Raw genomic sequence first — 23,483 nt, 5'->3', positions numbered from 1 at the left:
GACTATGTATCCCCGTTTCCCCCTTTCCCTTTGAAGAACCCTTTTTGGTTCAGGTAGAACCCTTTTGGGTTCAATGCAAAACCCTCTGTGGAAAGTGTTTTACATGGATCCCAAAAGGGTTCTACCTGGAACCAAAAGGGTTCTACCTAGAACCAAATAGGGTTCTACCTGGAACCGAAAAGGGTTGCCCTATGGGGACAGCTGAAGAACCCTTTTGGAACCCTTTGTTCTAAGAGCGGGAGGCTTGGGAACCAAATCTACTGTTCACCCTAGAAGACTGTTAGGGGAACACAGACAGATCATTTAGCTAGACTTTACACTTTCAAAAGTTTATGAGAAACATTCATCACTCATTCAGGAAAATCTCCTCCAGGAAATGAAATGAACGCCTGTGTTGAACTAATTCTGTCTCCATTTGGCTTGAATAAATGAGAGGTATTGTCTGGGATCAAAGCCTCACAGCCCATAGTGGCAGAATCCCCAACCCTAATGGTAAATTAGGGGTCTAAGTATGTGTTTGGACTCTTTAAATGCTGTTTCTTTCCAACATAAGTCAAGTACTTGTCACATCTGAACTGCCGCCACTCCCCCAGTACTCTCTCCCTCTCCCTCTCTCTCTCTGTGTGTGTGTCATTGTGTGGGCAGAGAAAGGTGTGCTGTTCCATAATCAAGACCTATACAAATACTCAGCCCTGCCACTTCCACACTGCCAGATCGTAATCTCTGCTCGGTCAGTCTACGTTTCTAGACGTATTTTTCCTTGCCTGACGCTATTTTCATCTCTGCTGCAGTTCTGCACGCTCTGACTCTGGTCCAGTGTCTCCAGTTCCACGTCTCGTCATCCTGCTACTCTGTCCTGGATTCACCACTCTACTACAGCCTTGGATTCCCCTCCGGACCTGCTTACCCTGTCCCAACCCCTCTCGCTCCAGCCTCAGCCTCAGCACCTGGTTTCCTGCAACCCACCCAAGCTTCCCCTGGCCTGCACTCCATCTTCCCCGTGTTTCAATAAATACCTTGGTTACTTCATCCCAAGAGTCTGCTCTTGGGGTCCCCTGTTCCACTCTGCTTAACAGTACTATCCAAATGATATGTCTGTGTCGGCTACCTAAAGGTAATCTTTCAGGGTGAATATGTAGTGGCTATAGCAAACACACATACACACAGCTTGTGCTTAAAGCTGATGATGAGATGCTACAATTAATCTGACCTTGTAGCCATGATGTCACTGTCAATTGACAAAATTAATATCAAATGTCCGCCTTCATCAGGCAAACATCTGTGGCAGCTAGTAGGCTGGTGACGACGACCGCAGAGCGGAGCCCCCCCCACCCCCCTGATACGTGGCTCCCGCAGCGTGCCGACACCGGCCTCGAGGGCGAGGCGCAGGGTGATCCGGATGGAGTCGATGCAAATCCCTCAACATTGACGGATCCAAAATGTCCCCCACCGGTACCCAGCACCTCTCCTCCAAACCGTACCCCTCCCAGTCCACGAGGTACTGCAGGCCCCTCACCCGGCGTCTCGAGTCCAGAATGGCCCGTATCGTGAACGCCGGGGACCCCTCGATGTCCAGAGGGGGAGGAGGGACCTCCGGTACCTCACCGTCCTGCAGGGGACCAGCTACCACCGGCCTGAGGAGAGACACATGAAACGAGGTGTTAATACGATAATAGGAAGGGAGTTGTAATCGATAACACACCTTGTTTATTCTCCTCAGGACTTTGAAGGGCCCTACACACTGCGGCCCCAGCTTCCGGCAGGGCAAGCGGAGGGGTAGGTTTCCGGTCGAGAGCCAGACCCTGTCACCCAGTACAAACACGGGGGCCTCACTGCGGTGGCGGTCAGCACTCCTCTTCTGCTGTCCACTGGCTTGTTGGAGGGATTCCTGGATGGCCCTCCAGGTCTCGGTCTGACTAGGATGCCATGGTGCCAGGACCGGCTGGTACCCCAACACGCACTAAAATGGAGACATGTTAGTAGAGGAGTGGCGTAGTGAGTTCTGGGCCATCTCAGCCCAGGGGATGTATCTCGCCCACTCCCCTGGCCGGTCCTGGCAATACGACCGCAGAAACCTACCCACCTCCTGGTTCACTCTCTCCACCTGCCCATTACTCTCGGGGTGATAACCGGAGTTCAGGCTGACCGAGACCCCCAGACGCTCCATGAACGCCCTCCATACCCAGGACGTGAACTGGGGATCCCGATCAGAGACGATGTCCTCCGGCACCCCGTAGTGCCGGAAGACGTGGGTGAATAATGCCTCCGCAGTCTGTAGGGCTGTAGGGAGACCGGGCAACGGGAGGAGACGGCAGGACTTAGAGAACCGATCCACAATCACCGAAACCGTAGTGTTCCCCTGAGACGGGGGGAGATTTGTCAGGAAATCTACGGATAGGTGAGACCATGGCCGTTGTGGAATGGGGAGGGATTGTAACTTCCCTCTAGGAAGGTGCCTAGGAGCCTTACTCTGGGCGCACACCGAACAGGAAGAGACATAAACCCTAACGTCAGAAGCCAAGGTTGGCCATCAATAACTCTCCTGGAGGCCCCCCACTGTCTTCACCACCCATGGGTGACCCGGTGAGGGTAGGGTGTGAGCCCACCGAATCAGTTGGTTCCGGACACCAAGCGGCACGTACTTCCGCCCAGCCGGACACTGAGGAGGCGCGGGCTCCGCCCGTAACGCCCGCTCGATGCCCGAGTCCACCTGCCATACTACTGGTGCCATCAGCCTCGAGGCTGGAAGGATGGGAGTAGGCTCGGTGGACCGATCCTCCGTGTCGTAAAGGCAGGACAGTGCGTCAGCCTTTACGTTCTGGGAGCCCGGTCTGTATGACAAAGTAAACCGGAATCGAGTGAAGAACATGGCCCACCATGCCTGACGTGGGTTCAGTCTCCTAGCTGCCTGAATATACTCCAGATTCTGGTGGTCGGTCCAGATGAGAAAGGGGTGCTTAGTCCCCTCAAGCCAGTGTCTCCACACCTTCAGAGCCCTGACCACTGCTAACAACTCCCGGTCCCCCACATCATAGTTACGCTCCGCTGGACTGAGCTTCCTCGAAAAGAAAGCACAGGGGCGGAGTTTTGGTGGCGTACCCGAGCGCTGTGATAGCACAGTACCCAGCATGGCACCCACCCCAGCCTCGGACGCGTCCACCTCCACTATGAATGCTAGAGAGGGGTCAGGGTTTTGGCCAGGTAGCGGCTCCCATTACCTCACTGCTGCACACCCAGCAGGCGGGCCAGCTGGCTAATAAAGCCCAACTAATAACCTAATTGATAACAGTTGTAAATCAGTGGCAGCTATTAGGCCGGTGACGACGACCGCCCGAGCGCCACCCGAACGGGAAGGGGAGTCACCTTCGGTGGGAGTCGTGACACTAGCACAAAGCTAAGTCTGCACATCCAAGAATCAGTGAAACTACAAAAAGCGGAAATTTGATACTCTTGGAAAAAACAATCAAATCCCACAGGATGTCTGCTTCAAGGAAGTTCTCCAGGCCAAAATTATAGTTTAAGAGAATTTAACAAGCCTTTTTGTGGAAATGCTAAAGCCCTCGTTGACCACATATGCTTTGTTTTTTTATCCTTGTATTTTTTTTTTTACGTACCAGGAGACATTAAAATAATTCACTGCAACAAACCTAGATGATTGTATAGCTGATCTTAGTTCATAGCTTTATGGGAAACCCCCTCCCTAGAGGCATTCAATCAGACACGTGTTGTGTCCATTCGTTCAATACTATTTCTATGAGAAGAATCGAAGATTCTACCTCTTTTCTGATTCAACAGCTTGTCCTTTGATGCTGATGGAGACTCCAAGTATCAACTGCTGGCAATTAAACTAGTATCTCAATTAACTGCAGTATATAAAGTAATCCAGAGGTCTAACAGAGGGACATAGCACAGCCGCCCCAGGTGTGCATTGAAGTGCACCACTGTGCACTTATCATGTCTACTCTGTATTTCAAACCTGACTGATCACTCTTGGACTATCCATTATTTCAGTATCCTTTCAGGGATCCCACACATTGTACACTTTTCACAAATAGCCTCCACTCCCTCCTGTCACATCTATCTGAATCTGAATGAGCACATTTCCTCTCACCCACTCTCTCTCACGCTCACGGTCTATCTCTCTGCTTTCCCTTTCACAAAAATGGCAATAAACTATTGAATGGCAGGGGTGATACCATGTAGCTCAGTGTTTTATTTACACTGAACAAAAATATAAACGGAAACATGTAAAGTGTTGGTCCCATGTTTCATGAGCTGAAAGAAAAGATCCCAGAATTGTTCCATACACACAAACTTTCTCTCCAATTCTGTGCACAAATTTGTTTTCATCCCTGTTAGTGAGCTTTTCTCCTTTGCCAAGTCAATCCATCCACCTGACAGGTGTGGTATATCAAGAAGCTGATTAAACAGCATGATCATTACATCTCTACTGTGATAGCATGTGATATAGTGATTAGAGTCATGGCTACAGTAAATGCACATGCATACTGCACATCTCTGATAAAGATAGTGTGGTAACTCTGATTGATGTGACAATCAATGCTGTGCATCACCAGTAGGGATTACTCCATACATATAGTATGCAGACTGTTGGTCTGTAGGGATCACTGGATTGCATCAACCTTTATTAATGTATGGACAGGGTTGATGATAACTATTATTATTGGTATAGGACCAGGAGTTTTGCGCCGCCCTACGGGACTCCCAATCACAGCCGGATGTGATGCAGCCTGGATTTGAACCAGAGACCGCAGTGACGCACACATCTTGCACTGAGATGCAGTTCCTATAAGTCCTTACCGTTTTTGAAGATCACCAAGCAATGATCTCTATTGCACTGCATGGTAGAACGAGAACTTGACACTATGACATGAAACAATCTGCCTCGGAGCTTGGTGTGCTTGGAAAATGACCATTACACACACCCAGTCCTGACGGATCGCTGCAATAACGGACCCAGAAAATGTGTAAAAAGAGGAGCAACTCAGGCGGTCCCGCGCAAAGGCCACTCGCTCCCCCTAGTGCTACATGGAGAGATAGGTCTGTCTCATAGAACAATGATGAATACAATACATGTTCCGTATCTACTAAACTTACTCCAACAACTCATTGTATGTATCTCATAAGATAACCATTTTCAATGGTGAAACACATTTTTACTGGATGTTTTTCTTGAATAAAACGGTTAGAATAAAACCCGCACGCACTTCCGGTTCGGCATTGCTTGTCTATGCGCCCTACGAACCTGCAGCAACTTGACTGTCATTGTGCAATCGTGGTCAACGTACTGTCTGTAATTCCTCCAAACTTCAAACAGAGGGCAGATTTGCAATTGCAAACACCACACAGGGCGCAGCAATCTCTTCTTGGATGCATAAATTTCGAAAATGAACAAATATACTTTTTTATATATCCTGTGCATTTTGGTGAGTTGACTATCAACATGTTATTGTTGACATACTTTGTATAGGTTAAACTCAGATATTCTATTATTGTCAGAACTTGGGCTAGCTAAACTAACTCTCACAGCCATATTTGTCAAGTCATTCTCAACTCTGCTCTGGTATATTGCATGGATGAAATACAGTATATACATCTATCAAACACGATGTATAAATATCTGATATTTTTTATTTAATCGACAGGTAAAAGTTCCTAAACTGTCCGTGCTGAAGTAGTTTCACTTTTGATTTTGACTTGTTGGGACATGCCACGCCAGCCTTGTCTCATAGACTAGATGTAAACATAGCAACGCAAAAGTTGCGTATTCGAATCTAATCAAGGACACCTTTTATAATTTTAAATAAATAGCAACTTTGCAACTACTTACTACTTTTGTAGCTACTTTGTAACTACAAAATGCACTATAGCAGTTGTATTTCTGTATTTTGAAAGTTGTATATCTTGAAAGCTTGATTGCTGACATGCAAAACATTTTGTGACTATATCAATGGACTAATGAAATAAATACCAGAAGATAGTTTTTGGCTGGAGTTTTCCTTTATGTGCAATATGCAGAAATCTCTCTGCCCATTCCTGGTTGCTAAAAGTCTAATAGTTTGCCTAATGTCTGTTTATGTCACAAAACAAGCAAGTATAGTATAAAGAATCATTGTATTTTATTTAAGCTGTTTGAAGCTGGTGTACAAAACCAAAAGGAAAAGACACAAAAACAAAACTTATGAATGGGAAGCATAGAAATAGTGCACATAGAACAGATACAGCTTTTTAGACTTGCTTTCGATGAGAATGACAGATCTATAACTCATATTTCTATGTGAATTTGGTCAGGTCGCCCAAAAAGTTACATATTGCAGCTTTAACCCTAACCTTAACCCCTAACCCTAGTCCCTAGCCTAGCTAACTTCAGCCACCTAGCTAACGCTAGTTAACATAAAAACCATTCAAATTTGATTTGTCACATGCACCAAATAGAACCTTACCGTGAAATTCTTACTTAATCAACCCCTAATCAACAATGCAGTTAAAAAAAGAGTGTTCAGAAAATATTTACTAAATAACTATAAGGAGGCTATATACAGGGGTTACCGAGTCAATGTGCAGGGGTACAGGTTAGTCAAGGTAATTTGTACATGTAGGTAGTGGTAAAGTGACTATGTATAGATAATAAACAGTGAGTAGCAGCATGGTAAAAACAACATATTTAACAAATGGCACATTTTTTTTTTTACATATTGTAGGAATTGTAATTCATAACATATTACACGAAATGGATGATGGACATCCACAAATTAATACAGGTTTACCTTTACTATGTTACACTTACCACACATAGGCACTTTTCCTTAATAATAATAATTGACCTTCCAATGTCTCATACTTAAATCACTGATAAGTCTCACGCATCACGCATGCGCGCATACACACACACACACACACACACACACACACACACACACACACACACACACACACACACACACACACACACGCAGCTACCGTAACTGCCTACTGCTGTCTGTTATAATAACACTCCATAATGTAATTGCATTTAACAGTGTACGGTTCGTTTAACTACACCATTCAAAGCAGAGCGGAGTTCCCAAGACATCTTAATCACTAGCAAATTGCGCACCAAAAGGCAGAGTTGTCAAGATGGCACTTACCAGCATGAGGGAATGGCATGCTGTCTCTGTGCGGCTGGTAAGCATCTAATGTTTAACATTATCTGTATCGAACTATCTCACATTAGCATTCTTTTGGTCACCACCATGACAGGTCAATACCATAATAATTGCGCAAGCACATTTACATTGGAGTGAGAACTGAAATCAACCCCTGTAAAATGCATGAATAGAATTAATGTATGCTATGTAGGCCTATGTCTTTCCCTTTGATTATGTATTCTATGTGTATAGGCCAACATCTGGAGAGCCACTGCAGTGTGAGCCCAGAGGATGGGACCTGTGTTTACTGTGATGAAGACAGGACCTACAACAGTGACCCCAACTCTCTGGACTCCTGTGAGCCCTGCACTTCCTGTGACCCTAAAGGTAGGCCTACACACACAACAGGTAGAACTGACACCTTATAGGTAAGCCTACCTACTGTAGCAAATTAAGTTCTCTTTTGTTTTCGGAACAGGGTCGCCACAAAACCTATGGGAACTCCTTTCCCTTCATGCGATATGATTGCGATGCTTAATATCAAAGATGTTTACAGTCACGCCTCACCCTTACTGACCTGTCACTATAGAACATAGTGTGGCGTGGCATGCTGTCTTTTGTTCACTGTCTTTTCTTCAAATCGAATTAAATCAAATGATATTTGTCACATGCGCCGAATGTGTGAAATGCTTACAAGCCCTTAATCAACAATGCAGTTTGAAGAAAAATAAGTGTTAAGTAAAAAAATAGATCACTAAAACATTGAAAATAAAAAGTAACAAATAATTAAACAGCAGCAGTAAAATAACAATCCTCACAGAGCTGTTCCTTTTGTCCAGGTGGGAAAGGGTAGTGTTGAGTTCAATAGAGATTGTATCATCTGTGGATCTGTTGGGGTGGTATGCAAATTGGAGTGGGTCTAGGGTTTCTGGGATAATGGTGTTGATGTGTGTCTCTCATTGGCTATGGAGAGTGTGATCACACAGTCGTCCGGAACAGCTAATGCTCTCATGCATGTTTCAGTGTTACTTTCCTCGAAGCGAGCATAGAAGAAATTTAGCTTGTGTACTCCCTTTTGTAGTCTGTAATAGTTTGCAAGCCCTGCCACATCCTACAATTTAAGTTTCCCAGCATTAAGGTCCCTGCCGCCTCTGGATGAACGTTTTCCTGTTGCTTATGGCCGTATACAGCTTATTGAGTGTGGTCTTAGTGCCAGCATTGGTCTGTGGTCATAAATAGACGGCTACGAAGAATATAGATGAAAACTCTCTTGGTAAATAGTGTGATCTACAGCTTATCATGAGATACTCTAACTCAGGCGAGCAAAACCTTCCTTAGATTTCATGCATCAGGTGTTGTTCCCAAATATACATAGACTGCCACCCCTTGTCTTACCAGAAGCCGCTGTTCTATCACGCCGAAAAAGTGTAAAACACGGCAGTTTTATGTTATTCATGTTGTCTTTCAGCCGCAACTCGGTGAACCATAAGATATTACAAAAGTGAATGCTGGGTTACGGATCTAAGTAATAGACAGTATGTCACGCCATACTGCCTTTTATAGTGATAGGTCACTTGGGTACACTGAGGGTGTGGATTGAGGTCACGTGGGTGCACTAAGGGTGTGGTGTGACTGTAAACATCTTTGATATTAAGCATATCAATCACATCACGTGAAGTAGTTCCCATAGGTCATTTGGCCACCCGTTACACTACTCAGAGAAACAAGGTTACATCCGTAACCCAACCTTGCCAATGTACTGCCACTGTGATGTTTGTCTTTCGTAGCCAATCTGGAGGTGGAGGACAGATGCACCATCTTCAAGGATTCAGTATGTCGATGCCAGCAGGGCCACTACTGTAACAAGGGGAAGGAGCACTGCAGGGCCTGCTACCCATGTACCGTGTAAGTTCAAGATACTTTAACCAAATAACTATCAAAATATATTGATTTATAGTTTTCTAAATGTTAAAGACACATTGTTAAATCAGTAAAAGTTTACTGTAGGTGTCCTTATTAATGCTTTCATGAAGTCTTTATAACAGCTATATAAACATATAAGCTGTCATAAGTAGTTTAAATACACTGAACGAAACATTAACGCAACATGTAAAGTGTTGGTCCTGTGTATAGTGAGCTGAAATAGAAGATCCCAAATTTTTTTCCATATGCACAAAAATCTTATTTCTCTGATTTTGTGCATCAATTTGTTTACATCCCTATTAGTGTGCATTTCTCATTTGCCAAGATATAACATCCACCTGACAGGTGTGGCATATCAAGAAGCTGATTAAACAGCACAATCATTACACAGGTGCACCTTGTGCTGGGGGCAATAAAAGGCAACTCTAAAATGTGCAGTTTTGTCTCACAACACAATGCCATAGATGTGGGGGAGTGTGCAATTGGCTGACTGCAGTAACGTCCACCAGGACTGTTATGGTATGGGCAAGCATAAGCTACGGACAACGAACACAATTGCATTTTATTGATGGCAATTTGAATGCACAGAGATACCGTGACGAGAACCTGAGGCCCATTGTCGTGCCATTCATCTGCCGCCATCACCTCATGTTTCAGCATGATAATGCACGGCCCCATGTCGCAAGGATCTGTGCACAATTCCAGGAAGCTGAAAATGTCCCAATTCTTCCATGAACTGCATACTCACCAGACATGTCACCCGTTGAGCATGTTTGGGATGCTCTGGATCGACGTGTACGACACCGTGTTCCAGTTCCCGCCAATATCCAGCAACTTCTCACAGCCATTGGATATGAGTGGGACAAAGTTCCACAGACCACAATCAACAGCCTAATCAACTCTATGCGAAGGAGATGTGTCGCGCTGCATGAGGAAAATGGTGGTCACACCAGACACTGACTGGTCTTCTGATTCACGCCTCTACCTTTTTTTTAGGTATCTGTGACCAACAGATGCGTATCTGTATTCCCAGACATGTGAAAACTATAGATTAGGGCCTAATTCATTCATTTCAGTGGACTGATATCCTTATATGAACTGTTACTCAGTCAAATATTTGAAATTGCTGCATGTTGCGTTTATATTTCTGTTCAGTATAGTTATGAGTAATGGCATAAGATGTTATAATGTTATATGTTATAATTGGTGTTATAGATGACTGTTCATCCTGTTGTCATATGCTCTAAAGTCAACTGTTAATAACAACTACTATTACACTGCATGACAATTTCTGTCATATGTTATTACATGCTACATAAGTGTCTACTTACCATATGTTGTAACTGGACTTTATATGGGGCTTTCTATAAATAATGGGGCCAATGTGTGACATTGGGATCAACAATTCTAAATGGTTGAAACAAAAATAAATGTGATTTTCATGCAGTTCCACATGTACTTAGAGGAATAAAAGTGAATATATGCAAATTGCCCCATAACTCCACCTATACAACTACATAGGCCTAGCTCTATACATAATTTAAGCAGGGTTCATACAGGCATTGGCAAGTCAAATTCAAGGACTTTCAGGGACTTTTTCAAGTGCTTAATTGTACTTTTCAAGGACATCAATGTTATACAATTGTTTAATTTATATATGGCCTAATATAGAAGCCCCCCTCCCGAAAGCATGCACATTTTATTTTATTTTTTTTACTTCTTGATGCACTCATCCCGTTAGCGGGATAATTTTCGTCAACATCCGCTGAATTGCAGAGCGCCAAATTCAGATTAAATTACAAAAAATATTACATTTTCATGAAATCACAAGTGCTATATAGCAAAACACAGTTTAGCTTGTTGTTAATCCACCTGGTGTGTCAGATTTCAAAAAAGCTTTTCGGCGAAAGCATACCAAGCGTTTATGTAAGGACATCTCTCTCAGCAGACCAAACATTACAAACAGCTAGCAGCAAAGTAGATTGGTCACAAAAGTCAGAAAAACAATAAAATGAATCGCTTACCTTTGATGATCTTTGGATGTTTGCACTTACGAGACTCCCAGTTACACAATAAATGTTCCTTTTGTTCCATAAAGATTATTTTCACATCCAAAATACCTCCATTTGGTTGGTGCGTTATGTTCAGAAATCCACAGGCTCGAGCGTTAACGACGGGGCAGACGACAATTCCAAATAGTATCCGTAAAGTTCGTAGAAACATGTCAAACGTTTTTTATAATCAATCCTCAGGTTGTTTTTACGATATATAATCACTAATATTTCAACCAGACTCTAACTTCTTCAATAGGAGAGAGAAAATGTCTGCTCCAAGCTGTTGCGTATGCAAAACACTGTTGGCACCCAGCCATCCAATGACGCGATGTGATCTTTCTCGCTAATTTTTCAAAATAAAAGCCTGAAACTATGTCTAAAGACTGTTCTCAACACGTGCAAGCCATAGGAAAAGGAAAGGAAAAGGTTGATTACATATCCCTTTAAGTGGAGCGAAGAGAGCTTTCAGGAAAAACAGCACTTGCGGTTGGATTTTCCTCAGGTTTTCGCCTGCAACTTTAGAGTGTTTTCTATCCTAATCTGACAATTATATGCATATTCTAGGTTCTGGGCCTGAGAAATAGGCAGTTTCATTTGGGTACGTTTTTCATCCAAACATCAAAATACTGCCCACTACACTCAGTTTTTTAAAAGTACATTTACATTTAAGTCATTTAGCAGACGCTCTTATCCAGAGCGACTTACAAATTGGTGCTTTCACCTTATGACATCCAGTGGAACAGCCACTTTACAATAGTGCATCTAAGTCTTTTAAGGGGGGTGAGAAGGATTACTTTATCCTATCCTAGGTATTCCTTAAAGAGGTGGGGTTTCAGGTGTCTCCGGAAGGTGGTGATTGACTCCGCTGTCCTGGCGTCGTGAGGGAGTTTGTTCCACCATTGGGGGGCCAGAGCAGCGAACAGTTTTGACTGGGCTGAGCGGGAACTGTACTTCCTCAGTGGTAGGGAGGCGAGCAGGCCAGAGGTGGATGAACGCAGTGCCCTTGTTTGGGTGTAGGGCCTGATCAGAGCCTGGAGGTACTGAGGTGCCGTTCCCCTCACAGCTCCGTAGGCAAGCACCATGGTCTTGTAGCGGATGCGAGCTTCAACTGGAAGCCAGTGGAGAGAGCGGAGGAGCGGGGTGACGTGAGAGAAAGTACGCCATTACCACTTTAAAAATAGCGATTACTTTAAGCCTTGTCAATTATTATTACATTCTTAAATATGTGAGAATAATGTAGACATTGCCAGACTAAATGGATGCATGCATGGGGATTGTTGTGGCCGACGCAGGCACACATAGGAAATCCATGAATAGCAGTAGCATTAAGCTCACCATTTGAAACTCACTATTTCTGTTTTTATCATGAGAAAGTGACCAAACACCAGGTTCCTTTTTTAATGGGTAGATTTGCCTTCCTCATAATAACTGTATGTGGTTTTACCGCAACAGAGTAGCACAACACTGTTCAATTGAAGCGCCGGGAAACAAATGAAAGTGGCCACATCTCTCACAAAAACTGATTAAAAATGTAATCACGGATAATTATAAGGCAGCATGATAATTTATAAATTGACTACAATAATTACAACTTACTTTTTAAGCACCAGATTGAGGAAATGTCTGATTTTAGGTAGGCCTATTCTAGTCCTTGAATTTCTGAGCTCCAAGTTCAAGTTGGCAACTTCAAGCCCCTTGTATTGTTTAAAATTGCAGGTCTAAAATGGAAAACAAAATGTAGACCCGGTGTCCAATCCGAGGCACAAATACATTTGAAAACATTTAACTTATTACCTTGATGCGTTCTCTGTTAAATCTAACAAGACCCTGCTGTAAATCAAGCAGACAACATCAATTCACTGGGGATGTTATATCCAAAATGGATCCAGGCACAACTGTCTTCACTGGCATAATGAATGAAACACCAAAATATTCTGGCGAACACCTTTTTTTCCAGGACTTGGGCTGTTGTTGCATCGTATGACAAACAGCTGTTTGTCACTTGACTGTCATTCTGAAAATTCCTTCCTGGATCAGATGACAGTGTGTGAAAATATCACGCCGTAACTAATCAGATGGACACCAAATTCCCATCCAACAAGTATCATGCATAATTATTGAAGAACCACATTAATGACAGCATCGATTTAGGTTTTAACTATCAAGGTAAGGTGACTCTTCCGGTTAGAAGCATTCCATTCAGCAATGCATATATTATTTTGGATTTGTGTGCGCATGAAAAGCTGTTTTCACCCCGTAACATAAGGACAAAATGTTACGTAGTTACACTGCATTTATGAGATCTCTATACTGAGATCTCTATACAAAAAAACTGTTTCGACAGCTAGATCCAGGATTCTTACAGGGTTCACGATTCACACGATTTTGGACAAAAAGGATGGAACATAGGTTCTAAATCAACTTGTGAATTTTATTCAATATAGCTATGATCCCTCCTTATATCTTAATGTAATGACATGAACACATTTGAAAGTGTAGGAAGTTGTCCAGTTTAGGAAATCCTCACTGTTACCCTAGTTTATAGAAAGACCCATATAATTTACCAAACTCTGTGTCACATTATTACAGTGAATGGAATGATGGGTGTCATAACCATGCCATAGGCCGTTATAGAGTGTGCACAGACACCTTAAGTAAAGTGACATTAATTTGAGGTGTTATAAAAGTTATGATGGTCCTTATACTATCACAAAAACATTCATGATCTCCGAGAAACATGGATACATACGTAGTTAGGATTATATATATATTTTTACAACTAATGAAACAAACTGCTCTGGGGCAGAACATGATTTGTGACAGCTTTGCATTTGCAAAAAGAGGAGAGGAAAGGGTGGTAGGGAAGTAAAGAAAGCTGGAAATGAGGAAAGGAATATAGAAAAGGAGGGAAAGAAACAGAGCTAGGAAAGGGAGTGAGGAAAGGAGGAAAGGAATCTAAGAAAGAACACGAGTAGTTCACGTGAATGTGGTAGGGATTAACCATGGCCAGTAGAAAGGAAAGGAGGAAAGGAATGGGAGTGAGGAAAGTGGAAAGGAATCTAAGAAAGAAAAGATGGAGTTCACATGTATGTGGTAGTGATTAACCACGGCTAGTAGAAAGTAAAGGAAAGGAAGAAGGAAAGGGAGCTAGAAAAGGAAGAAAGGAGCAAGGAAGCGAGGAAAGGAATCTTTGAATGTAAATGAGGAGTTCACATGTGTGGTACAGATTAACCACAGCCAGTAAGTAGAGAGGAAAGGAAAAGATGAGAAGTTCACATTCCCCTCAAGCCGATACCACTATTGTAGCTGGGAATTTTAACAAAGCAAATTTGAGGAAAACGCGACCGAAGTTCTATCAACACATTGACTGTAGTACTCGCACTGCTAAAACACTCGTCCACTTTCACTCCAACTTCCAGGATACCTACAAGGCCCTCCCCCACCCTCCCTTTGGCAAATCTGATCACGCGGACTGGGAAATGTTCCGTGTAGCCTCCGAGAATAACATTGACAAATACTCTGATATGATGACTTAGTTTATCATAAAGTGTATTGGAGATGTTGTACCCACTGTGACTATTAAAACCTACTCAAACCAGAAACCGTGGATAGATGGTAGTATTCGCACAAAACTGGAAGCGCGAACCACCACCTTTAACCATGGCAAAGTGACTGGGAATATGGCCGAATACAAACAGTGTAGTTATTCCCTCTGTAAGGCAATCAAACAGGCAAAACATCAGTATAGAGACAAAGTGGATTCGCTATTCAACGGCTCAGACACAAGACGTATGTGGCAGTGTCTACAGACAATCACAGACTTCAAAGGGAAAACCAAACATGTCGTGGTCACTGAGGGTGTGTTCGAACAAGCTAAACACCTTATTTGCCCGCTTTGAGAATAACACAGTGCCACCGACGTGGTCTGCTACCAAGGACTGTGTGCTCTCCTTCTCCGTGGCCGATGTGAGTAAGACATTTAAGCGTGTTAACTCTCACAACAAGGCTGCCGGCCCAGACAGCATCCCTAACCGCATCCTCAGAGCATGCGCAGACCAGCTGGCTGGAGTGTTTACGGACATATTCAATCTCTCCCTATCTCAGTTTGCTGTCCCCACATGCTTCAAAATGTCCACCATTGTTCCTGTACCCAAGAATACAAAGGTAAGTGAACTAAATGACTATCGCACCACAGCACTCACTTCTGCCATCATGAAGTGCTTTGAGAGACTAGTCAAGGATCATATCACCTCTACCTTACCTGGCACTCTAGACCCACTTCAATTTGCTTACCGCCCCAAAAGATCCTGGTGCCAGGAAAACAACCTCTCACTCAACATCAACAAAACAAAGCAGCTGATCGTGGACTTCAGGAAACAACAGAGGGAGCACGCCCCTATCCACATCGACGGGACCGCAGTGGAAAAGGTGGAAAGCTTCAAGTTCCTCAGCGTCCACCCACACAGACAGTGTAGTGAAGAAGGCGCAACAGCACCTATTCAACCTCCGGAGGCTGAAGAAATTTGTCTTGACACCTAAAACCCTCACAAACTTTTACAGATGCACGATTGAGAGTATCCTGTTGGGCTGTATTTCCGCCTGGTATGGCAACTGCACCACTCGCATTCTGCAGGGCTCTCGAGGGTGGTGAGGTCTGACCAACAAACACCCGAGCCACTGCCTGTTCATCCCGCTATCATCCAGAAGGCGAGGTCAGTACAGGTGCATCAAAGCTGGGACCGAGAGACTGAGAAACAGCTTCTATCTCAAGGCCATCAGACTGTTAAATAGCCATCAGTAGGTACCTTAGAGGCTGCTGCCATATATACATAGACTTTAAATTACTGACCAGTTTAATAATGGAACACTGATCACTTTAAATAATGTTTACATATTTTGCATTACTCATCTCATATGTATATACTGTATTCTATTCTACTGTATCTTAGTGGCTGATGCTCCGACATTGCTCGTCCAAAAATGTATATATTCTTTGTTCCATTCCTTTACTTTAGATTTGTGTTTATTGTGTGTATTGTTGTGACATGTTTTGATATTACTTGTTAGATATTACTGCACTGTTAGAGCTGTTTTTATCAATAACATTTGCTAAACATGTGTACTGTTTGTGACCAATACAATTTGATTTGATTTGACACTACACTGACACTCCAACACACACACGCACACACACTATATACGCTCACAAACACAAAACACACACACACACACATGCATATTCACGCCACACTCACACATTGGCACACTTCACTTACACTGCTACTACTCTGTTTATTATCTATCCTGAATGCCCATTTACTTTTACCCCTACCTACATGTACATATTACCTCAACTACCTAGTATTCCTGCACATTGACTCGGTACTGGTACTCCTTGTGTATAGCCTTGTTATTCTTATTTTATTGTGTTACTATTTGCTTTATTTTTTCATAGTATACTGTACATTGTTACTTTAACCTGCACATCTTCCTTTCTTCACAGCTTTCACAATTCCTTTTTTGATTTTGTTGTAGAATTATATTTGCCTCCATTTAGTTTCACAATTGTTGTACTTTTTGGCAAGTTGTTGTTATTATAATAATGTTTTTTAAAATCTGGATGTGGCCCAAGTTGTACAACTCAGCAGTTTATTTATCTTGTTGTCTAAATAAAACAAATCCTAAGTGCTCCAATATACACGTTTCTTAGCGATCCAAAATGGTTTTGTGATACTCTCAACTCTGACATATTAAGACATTCATTACTGTTTTATAACACCTCAAATTAATATCACTTTACTTAAAGCTGGAATCTTTAATGGTGAAACTGCCATGTTCATTTGCGACATTACAACAACAAATAAGTTACAGATTTCTTTCCCTTTGGACATCATTGCACGTGAGATAAAACAGCAGAAATGTAACCGTTTTTTTTAATCACGTAGCTTCTCAACTCTGCTTTGTCAACTAAACAAAAACAATAACATTGGCAGTGGGGCAGACAGTGGCGCTGTTTCCACAACTGCGGATTCCATCTTTAAGGTGTTTGTGCACACTCTCTAATGGCATATGACACGGTTATGACACCCATCATTCCAGTCAATGTAATAATGTGATATAAAAACATATGACATAAGTTGTTAGGCAGACTGTAATAGCCATTGTTATTAACAGTTGACATTAGAGCATATGACAAATGGATGAACAGTTGTCTATAAAGTTTCAAGTATGCTTCCCAGTCGAAACAGGGACATTTGAGGTTAGTCGAAGTTTGTTTGCCAAGGTCTACGCGTGATTGGTCAACAGTAGGGATTCTTTAATGAAGTGTTCGACCTACGACTAGCAAATGTTTTCACTTGAGAAATACTGCACCAAGCATCTTAGTTTGATGTCAAATTGCGTGATTAATACCTCCTTGGCAAAAAAATGCCGTTACTCATAACTGTTTAAAATGTATGACATCATATGACAAATGTTGTAACGTGTTATATCAGTGTTTCTTCATCCAGGTCCTGGGGACCCAAAGAGGTGCAAATGTTTGTTTTTGCCTAGGCACTACACACCTGATTCAAATCAGTAAAGCTTGATGCAGAGTTGATCGTTTTATTCAGCTGCAATGTTAAGGCAAAAACAAAAATGTGCACCCCTTTGGGTCCCCAAGACCAGGATTAAGATAGACATGATAAAGAATGCATGAATAAGGACACCTACAGTAAAGTGCTATCATTAAATCTGGTGTAGGCTATAGACTAGAGTGACACCTTTCCACATCAAATCTTTTAATTTCTCTTGAAGATGCAGTGAAGAGGGCATCAAGGTAGCCTGTAGCGCCACCAACAACACCATATGCCATGCCTTCAAAGAACAAGGTTTGGGAATTGAGCAAAACCATAACATTTCAATGCATTAAAATGATTTGGAAGATGTTCTTTCACTTACAGTATGAATGTTATAAGTTAAAAAAAAATTCTAAACATTAGGCTTTTATTTTCCTTTCTTGCAGGAAGCAATTTGGCAGTAGTATTTGTCCTGACTACTGTTCTTCTTGTCGTTTTGATTGTGATCATTTGCCTGTGGCGAAAGAAGAAATGTTGTTTTGGTAAGTGTTTGGTCATTCTGTCAGTTGTAGGCTATGCTAAATCACCAAAAGGGGGCAGAAGAGGTTCTTCTCTAATTTAGTTAGTAAAGTGTTTGAAGAGCACAGAAGTCTGGCTTGTTGAAAAGCTCCCTTTCCAAAAGTATCTGGTTTTGAGTCGTCCTTGAAATAGCATTGACATGTCTCCAATTTCCTTTGTTAGGGCCAAATGGTGGTTTGACAGAACTGCCCAACCGGAGTTCAGAGGTAAATATCTTCAATTTATACAAGGGGTGGGTCTAAACCTGAATGGTTAAAAGCACATTCCAGTCGGTGTCTATTCCATCACCGGCTAAATCTAGGAGATTAAAATGCCTATTTACTCTGTTCCATCTGACATTTTTATGGATATATACAAAGAAACGAAACAAAGTGCAGCTAGTTTGCAGTCTTCCCAGCTTCAGTTTGAAGTGATTGTGTTAGCTGTGTTGTTGGCTAGCTCCTCTGAACAACATTGTCCTAATGAGAGCACATTTTCTATGCCAGGCGAAATCGCGCCTCATTAACTCATGGATGTATCCTCGTAGAAAACAGCTTAAATAAATGCAAATGCAGCTGTCTGCACTGTTTGTCGTGACTGTAAATTAACCGTATTTGGCTAGCTAGCAAGCAAGTGAAAGGAATGTTGCCAGCCAGTATGGCAATGGAACATTTAGAACAAACGACCAGCCGGCTTGGGTAGTAACCCTATATTTGTGTAGGGACTATATATTGTGGACTTCGTCTTGGGCCTAACAACACCCGTGCCAATATGTCTTCCAAACACCGGCTTCTTGAAAGTGTCACAGTACTCTACTCTGTCCCTAACTACAGCCACCGCTTAAAACACAGACATGCATCTCTAGTGCTACATCACTGTTACATATCATGTCACCTATTATAATTAGTGAGTTAAATATCAATGGTGAATGTGTTTTACATGTATTTATTTTTTGCAGGAAATGCAGCCACTGAGAGGTAAGAACATCATCAATGTTACTACTGATGTGTGCTAATTTGAACCTTATGTATGTTATTTCCAACTAAGAATTACCCATAATCCCTCTTTTTTCTTTGGTTTCAGGTGTTAATCTCTGGCCACACCTCCCAGACATCGCTAAGACCTTGGGGTGGAGGGACATGAAACAGGTGGCCGAGTGCAGTGGGATGACACATACCGCCATAGAATCCCACCAGCTGAACTTTCCCAATGACTCCCAGGAGCAATGCTCCAGCCTACTGAGGGCCTGGGTGGAGAAGGAGGGGATGACCACAGCCTCTGAGACACTGGTCCAGACTCTACTCCGCCTGAAGAAAAAGGTCAAGGCAGAGGATATCGTGGCTATCATCAGCAACAAGGAGGATGGCGTCACAGGGAAAAACTCAGGATCAGGACAGGTGTAGATACTGTATGTACAGTATGGTTAAACCACTGCCTTTAACCATGGACAGATGACCGGGAATATGGCCGAATATAAACAGTCTAGTTATTCCCTCCACAAGGCAATCAAAAATGTGAAATGTTGTTATAGGGACAAAGTGGAGTCGCAATTCAACGGCTCAGACACAAGACGTATGTGGCAGGGTCTACAGGCAATTACGGACTACAAAAAGAAAATCAGGCACATCATGGACACCGACGTCTTTCTTCCAGACAAACTAAACACATTCTTTGCCTGCTTTGAGGATAATACAGTGCCACCGATGAGGCACGCTACCAAGGACTGCGGGCCCCCCCTCTCCTTCTCCGTGGCTGACATGAGTAAGACATTTAAACGTGTTAACCCTTGCAAGGCTGTTGGCCCAGACTGCATCAACCATTGTTCCTGGACTTTCAGGGTGTGTGCTCAGCCCCCTCCTGTACTCCCTGTTCACCCATGACTGTGTGGCCATGCACATCTCCAACTCAAATCATCAAGTTTGCAGACGACACAACAGTAGTGGGCTTGATTACCAACAACGGCGAGACAGCCTACGGGGAGGAGGTGAGGGCTCTCGGAGTGTGGAGTCAGGAAAACAACCTCTCACGCAACATCAACAAAACAAAGGAGATGATCGTGGATTTCAAGATACAGCAGAGGGAGCACCCCCCTATCCACATCGACAGGACAGCAGTGGAGAAAGTGGAATGTTTTAAGTTCCTCTGCGTACATATCACGGACAAACCAAAATGGTCCACCCACACAGAAAGTGTGGTGAAGAAGGCAACAACGCCTCTTCAACCTCAGGAGGCTGAAGACATTTGGCTTGTCACCTAAAACCCTCACAAACTTTTACAGATGCACAATTAAGAGGTGGGACAGCTAAACAGCCATCACTAACACAGAGAGACTCAAATCATTGGCCACTTTAATAAAGGTATCACTAGTCACTTTATTAATGTTTACATATCTTACATTATTTAACTAGACAAGTCAGTTAAGGACACATTCTTATTTACAATGACGGCCTACACCGGTCAAACCCATACGACGTTGGGCCAATTGTGCACCAACCTATGGGACTACCAGTCATGGCCAGTTGTGATACAGCCTGGATTTGACCAGTGTCTGTAGTGACGCCTCCAGCACTGAGATGCAGTGCCTTAGAAGCACAAGCATTTCGCTACACTTGCATTAACATCTGCTAACCATGTTTATGTGACCAATAACATTTTCGTAGTACTGTTCATGCCAGTCAAGATGCCAGTATAGCTGGGTTTAACAGTCTCTTGAGGTTCAGTTTCATCAGTAACAGGTAAGACCTCTGTTGTTGCAGGGACAAGCTCATCCGAGTCCTAATGAGATAAAGCCATCAGCAGCTTCATCCTGTGCTGTGACTCCTTGAGCTGTTGCATTCAGTAATTGGTCCACATTTGTGCGCCGGATCATGTTGGGGCCTACATTCACAATGTAGGTCAAGGGTCCTGTCTTTGACACAATTTCGCCAGCTTGCCATTTCTGGTTTGGGCTCTTGTAGTTTCTGGCAATAACTTCCTGTCCAATGTCAAAGGTTCTGAGTTGTGTTTGTTTTTGTTTTGGGGAACACTGTTTCTGTTGAATGTGTCAGCAGGTTTGCAGGTAGCAAATGGAAATAAAATTGCATTGTACATTAGAATAGTTAAATCCGTCTTTCTTTCCCAAGTCAAATGTATCCCTCTCTACCTCCCCAATTTCTCTCCCCTTTACACCAGCCAAGCCAAGCTTCTCTCAACCTCCCATCCTTGTCAACCCAAGCCAAGCTTGGCCTTATTTCTCATTCTTGGTCATCCTTGCCCACCCTTACCCACCCAAGCCAAGCTTGTCCCAACCTCTCATATTTTCCCACTCTCTCTTCCTCTCAGACACACAAACATTCACCCACACACATACCTACACTCACACACACACACACACACACACATAGAAGTTATTGACATACATGCTATGTCATCCCATTTGTATTTTTATCGGTGTCCATGTAGCCCATTGGCATCGGATACTTCTATCATTAATTTATTGAGCAGAACAGTTGCTTGGGAAAGTCTAGTGTAGATTGTTTTGGGGGAGGGGGAATTAATATTGTCTCAACTTACGATAAACTGGTTTTAGGCATCATTGGATCTAGCCTATATTGTGCTCATCGCTTTTTCCCGCGTCATTCTCTTCTCAGTAAATGGGACTCTCCTTGTTGAACTGGAAAGGTTTCTTGCAGCTTGATTTGGGCTTCGTCGGCGCTTGTGAATTCCATCCTTTACCTTCCCTTCCATACCTCCCTTACATACCCACAGCACTGCTGGGAAGTCGGAGCTGAGGTTTAATCCCTTTTTCCTCCAGTGACTGTCTGATCGGGATGTAATCCATGCGTCTTTTTCTCAGCTTTGCAGACAGGCCCTGGTAGAATCGAATAGTCTGGCTGTGGATTTTAATTCAGTTCAACCATTTATCTATAACATGACCCCTCAACACATACCCAATACACCACATCTCCTCACCTCCTACTTAAATTGTCACCATTATGAGCAACAGTCATGAGAAGGTACTTTGAGCAACTAGGTGACAACTGCTGGGTCAGGGTGTCACCCAGTAATAGTTGTGATCCTCTTACGAACTGGTGGTTCTTTTGGTGTTGCTGTACTCAACTTAACTGATCTGTGTGCCTTTTCCAGATGACATCCTCTGCATTCTGGACAGTGTAGTACACAGGACTAGTCTGAGAAATGAGTTTAGCATGAACCCACTTTGGTCCGCTGAGGTAGTTTCTTGGGACTCTAGCTGCAGACACTAACTTGCGATGCGCATCCACGGACACAAGAAACATTCTGTCTTTGAATGGACCTGCAAAGTTGATGTGTGTGTGTTGCCATGCCTCCTCCAACCAATCCTACAGATGAAGAGGTGCAAGTTGAGGTATGTTGCGAACCTTCTGACAAGGATTTTTTCCCCGCTTTTTCCTCGATGCTTACATCAAAAAGACGTCATGAAAAATATGTGTTACTCTGGTTGTGATCTGGATATAAGACGTCCCGACCAGATTTCAACTCGACAAATACGTCTTTTGTCATGTTCTATGCCCACTGGGTGGTGTATGGTTGTAGGCAGTTTATATTTGTCATGCAGCCAGCTATTTTAATTTTGCAAAGGTCTTTGTTGAATTGTTTTCCATTGAGTCAATGTATTTTGTTTATACCCATGTAAGTCATGTGATGTATACTGTAGGCATAAAGATGGGCCCTATTTTATTGAAAAATACAACAACTATAGCCTTTAACAGTATTTGACATCTTCACTTCACATCTCTTGTATTCTTATAAATGTGCGCTGCATTGTATGCTATTCTGTTGAAATGCAGGCCAAATGAGCAACAGTCATGAGAAGGTACTTTGAGCAACTAAAATAGCCAAATAAAGTCAGTCATGGGAGAATAAAAAAATAAAAAAATGTTGACATGGTATAGGCCTACAATGTTTGTCTCCATTATGTTTTTCCTGGCTCTACAACTTTCATACCTTTAGTCTGAGGGAGATTTCAAGGAACAGACTAAATCCACCATTAATTAACAACTTTCATTAGTCAAGATGACACAACTTCATGGCATATAGGCAGTTGTATCAATGGTATGCTACATTGCAGTTTACAGGGGAAGTGCCAAATAGTTGTTCAACATCTCAAAGGCTAACAGTTTATTTGGCATTTCACTGTACATGCTTGTAATTTTAGTTCTATAAAAAATGTGAACATTTTGAAAAGGCGCTTACCTACTTTCCATTCTCTTTATTTTGTGGTT

The 23,483-nt window shown here is 42.8% G+C and overlaps 1 protein-coding gene across 3 annotated transcripts; it reads left to right on the top strand.

Moving 5' to 3' along the window:
* The first annotated feature begins 5,235 nt into the window (after positions 1–5,235).
* On the top strand, positions 5,236–23,453 carry LOC115113221 (tumor necrosis factor receptor superfamily member 6-like). 3 transcript variants are annotated; one of them, XM_029640615.2, is made up of 9 exons: positions 5,237–5,447; positions 7,072–7,185; positions 7,401–7,535; positions 8,936–9,053; positions 17,921–17,994; positions 18,129–18,224; positions 18,424–18,467; positions 19,199–19,217; positions 19,324–23,453. In XM_029640615.2, the coding sequence occupies exons 1-9, from the start codon at positions 5,252–5,254 to the stop codon at positions 19,641–19,643; spliced, it is 1,116 nt and encodes a 371-aa protein (XP_029496475.2). In that variant the 5' UTR covers positions 5,237–5,251; the 3' UTR covers positions 19,644–23,453. The 3 variants fall into 3 exon arrangements, with proteins under 3 accessions (XP_064868867.1, XP_029496475.2, XP_029496476.1); XM_029640616.2 differs by having other exon boundaries at positions 5,311–5,447; positions 7,041–7,185; XM_065012795.1 differs by lacking the exons at positions 17,921–17,994; positions 18,129–18,224; positions 18,424–18,467; positions 19,199–19,217; positions 19,324–23,453 and adding exons at positions 15,230–15,289; positions 15,430–16,821 and having other exon boundaries at positions 5,236–5,447.
* Positions 23,454–23,483: the final 30 nt, after the last annotated feature.

Source organism: Oncorhynchus nerka, linkage group LG28 (assembly GCF_034236695.1).
Source record: "Oncorhynchus nerka isolate Pitt River linkage group LG28, Oner_Uvic_2.0, whole genome shotgun sequence".
Taxonomy (NCBI): domain Eukaryota; kingdom Metazoa; phylum Chordata; class Actinopteri; order Salmoniformes; family Salmonidae; genus Oncorhynchus; species Oncorhynchus nerka.
This window is presented reverse-complemented; position numbering and strand designations above follow the sequence as displayed.

Excerpts from the sequence above, each read along its gene's own strand:
- LOC115113221 (XM_029640615.2), top strand. The coding sequence starts at position 5,252 with ATGCGCCCTACGAACCTGCAGCAACTTGACTGTCATTGTGCAATCGTG. Across the intron at positions 17,995-18,128 it reads CCATGCCTTCAAAGAACAAG|GAAGCAATTTGGCAGTAGTA; the intron begins GTTTGGGAATTG and ends CCTTTCTTGCAG. Across the intron at positions 18,225-18,423 it reads AAAGAAGAAATGTTGTTTTG|GGCCAAATGGTGGTTTGACA; the intron begins GTAAGTGTTTGG and ends TTCCTTTGTTAG.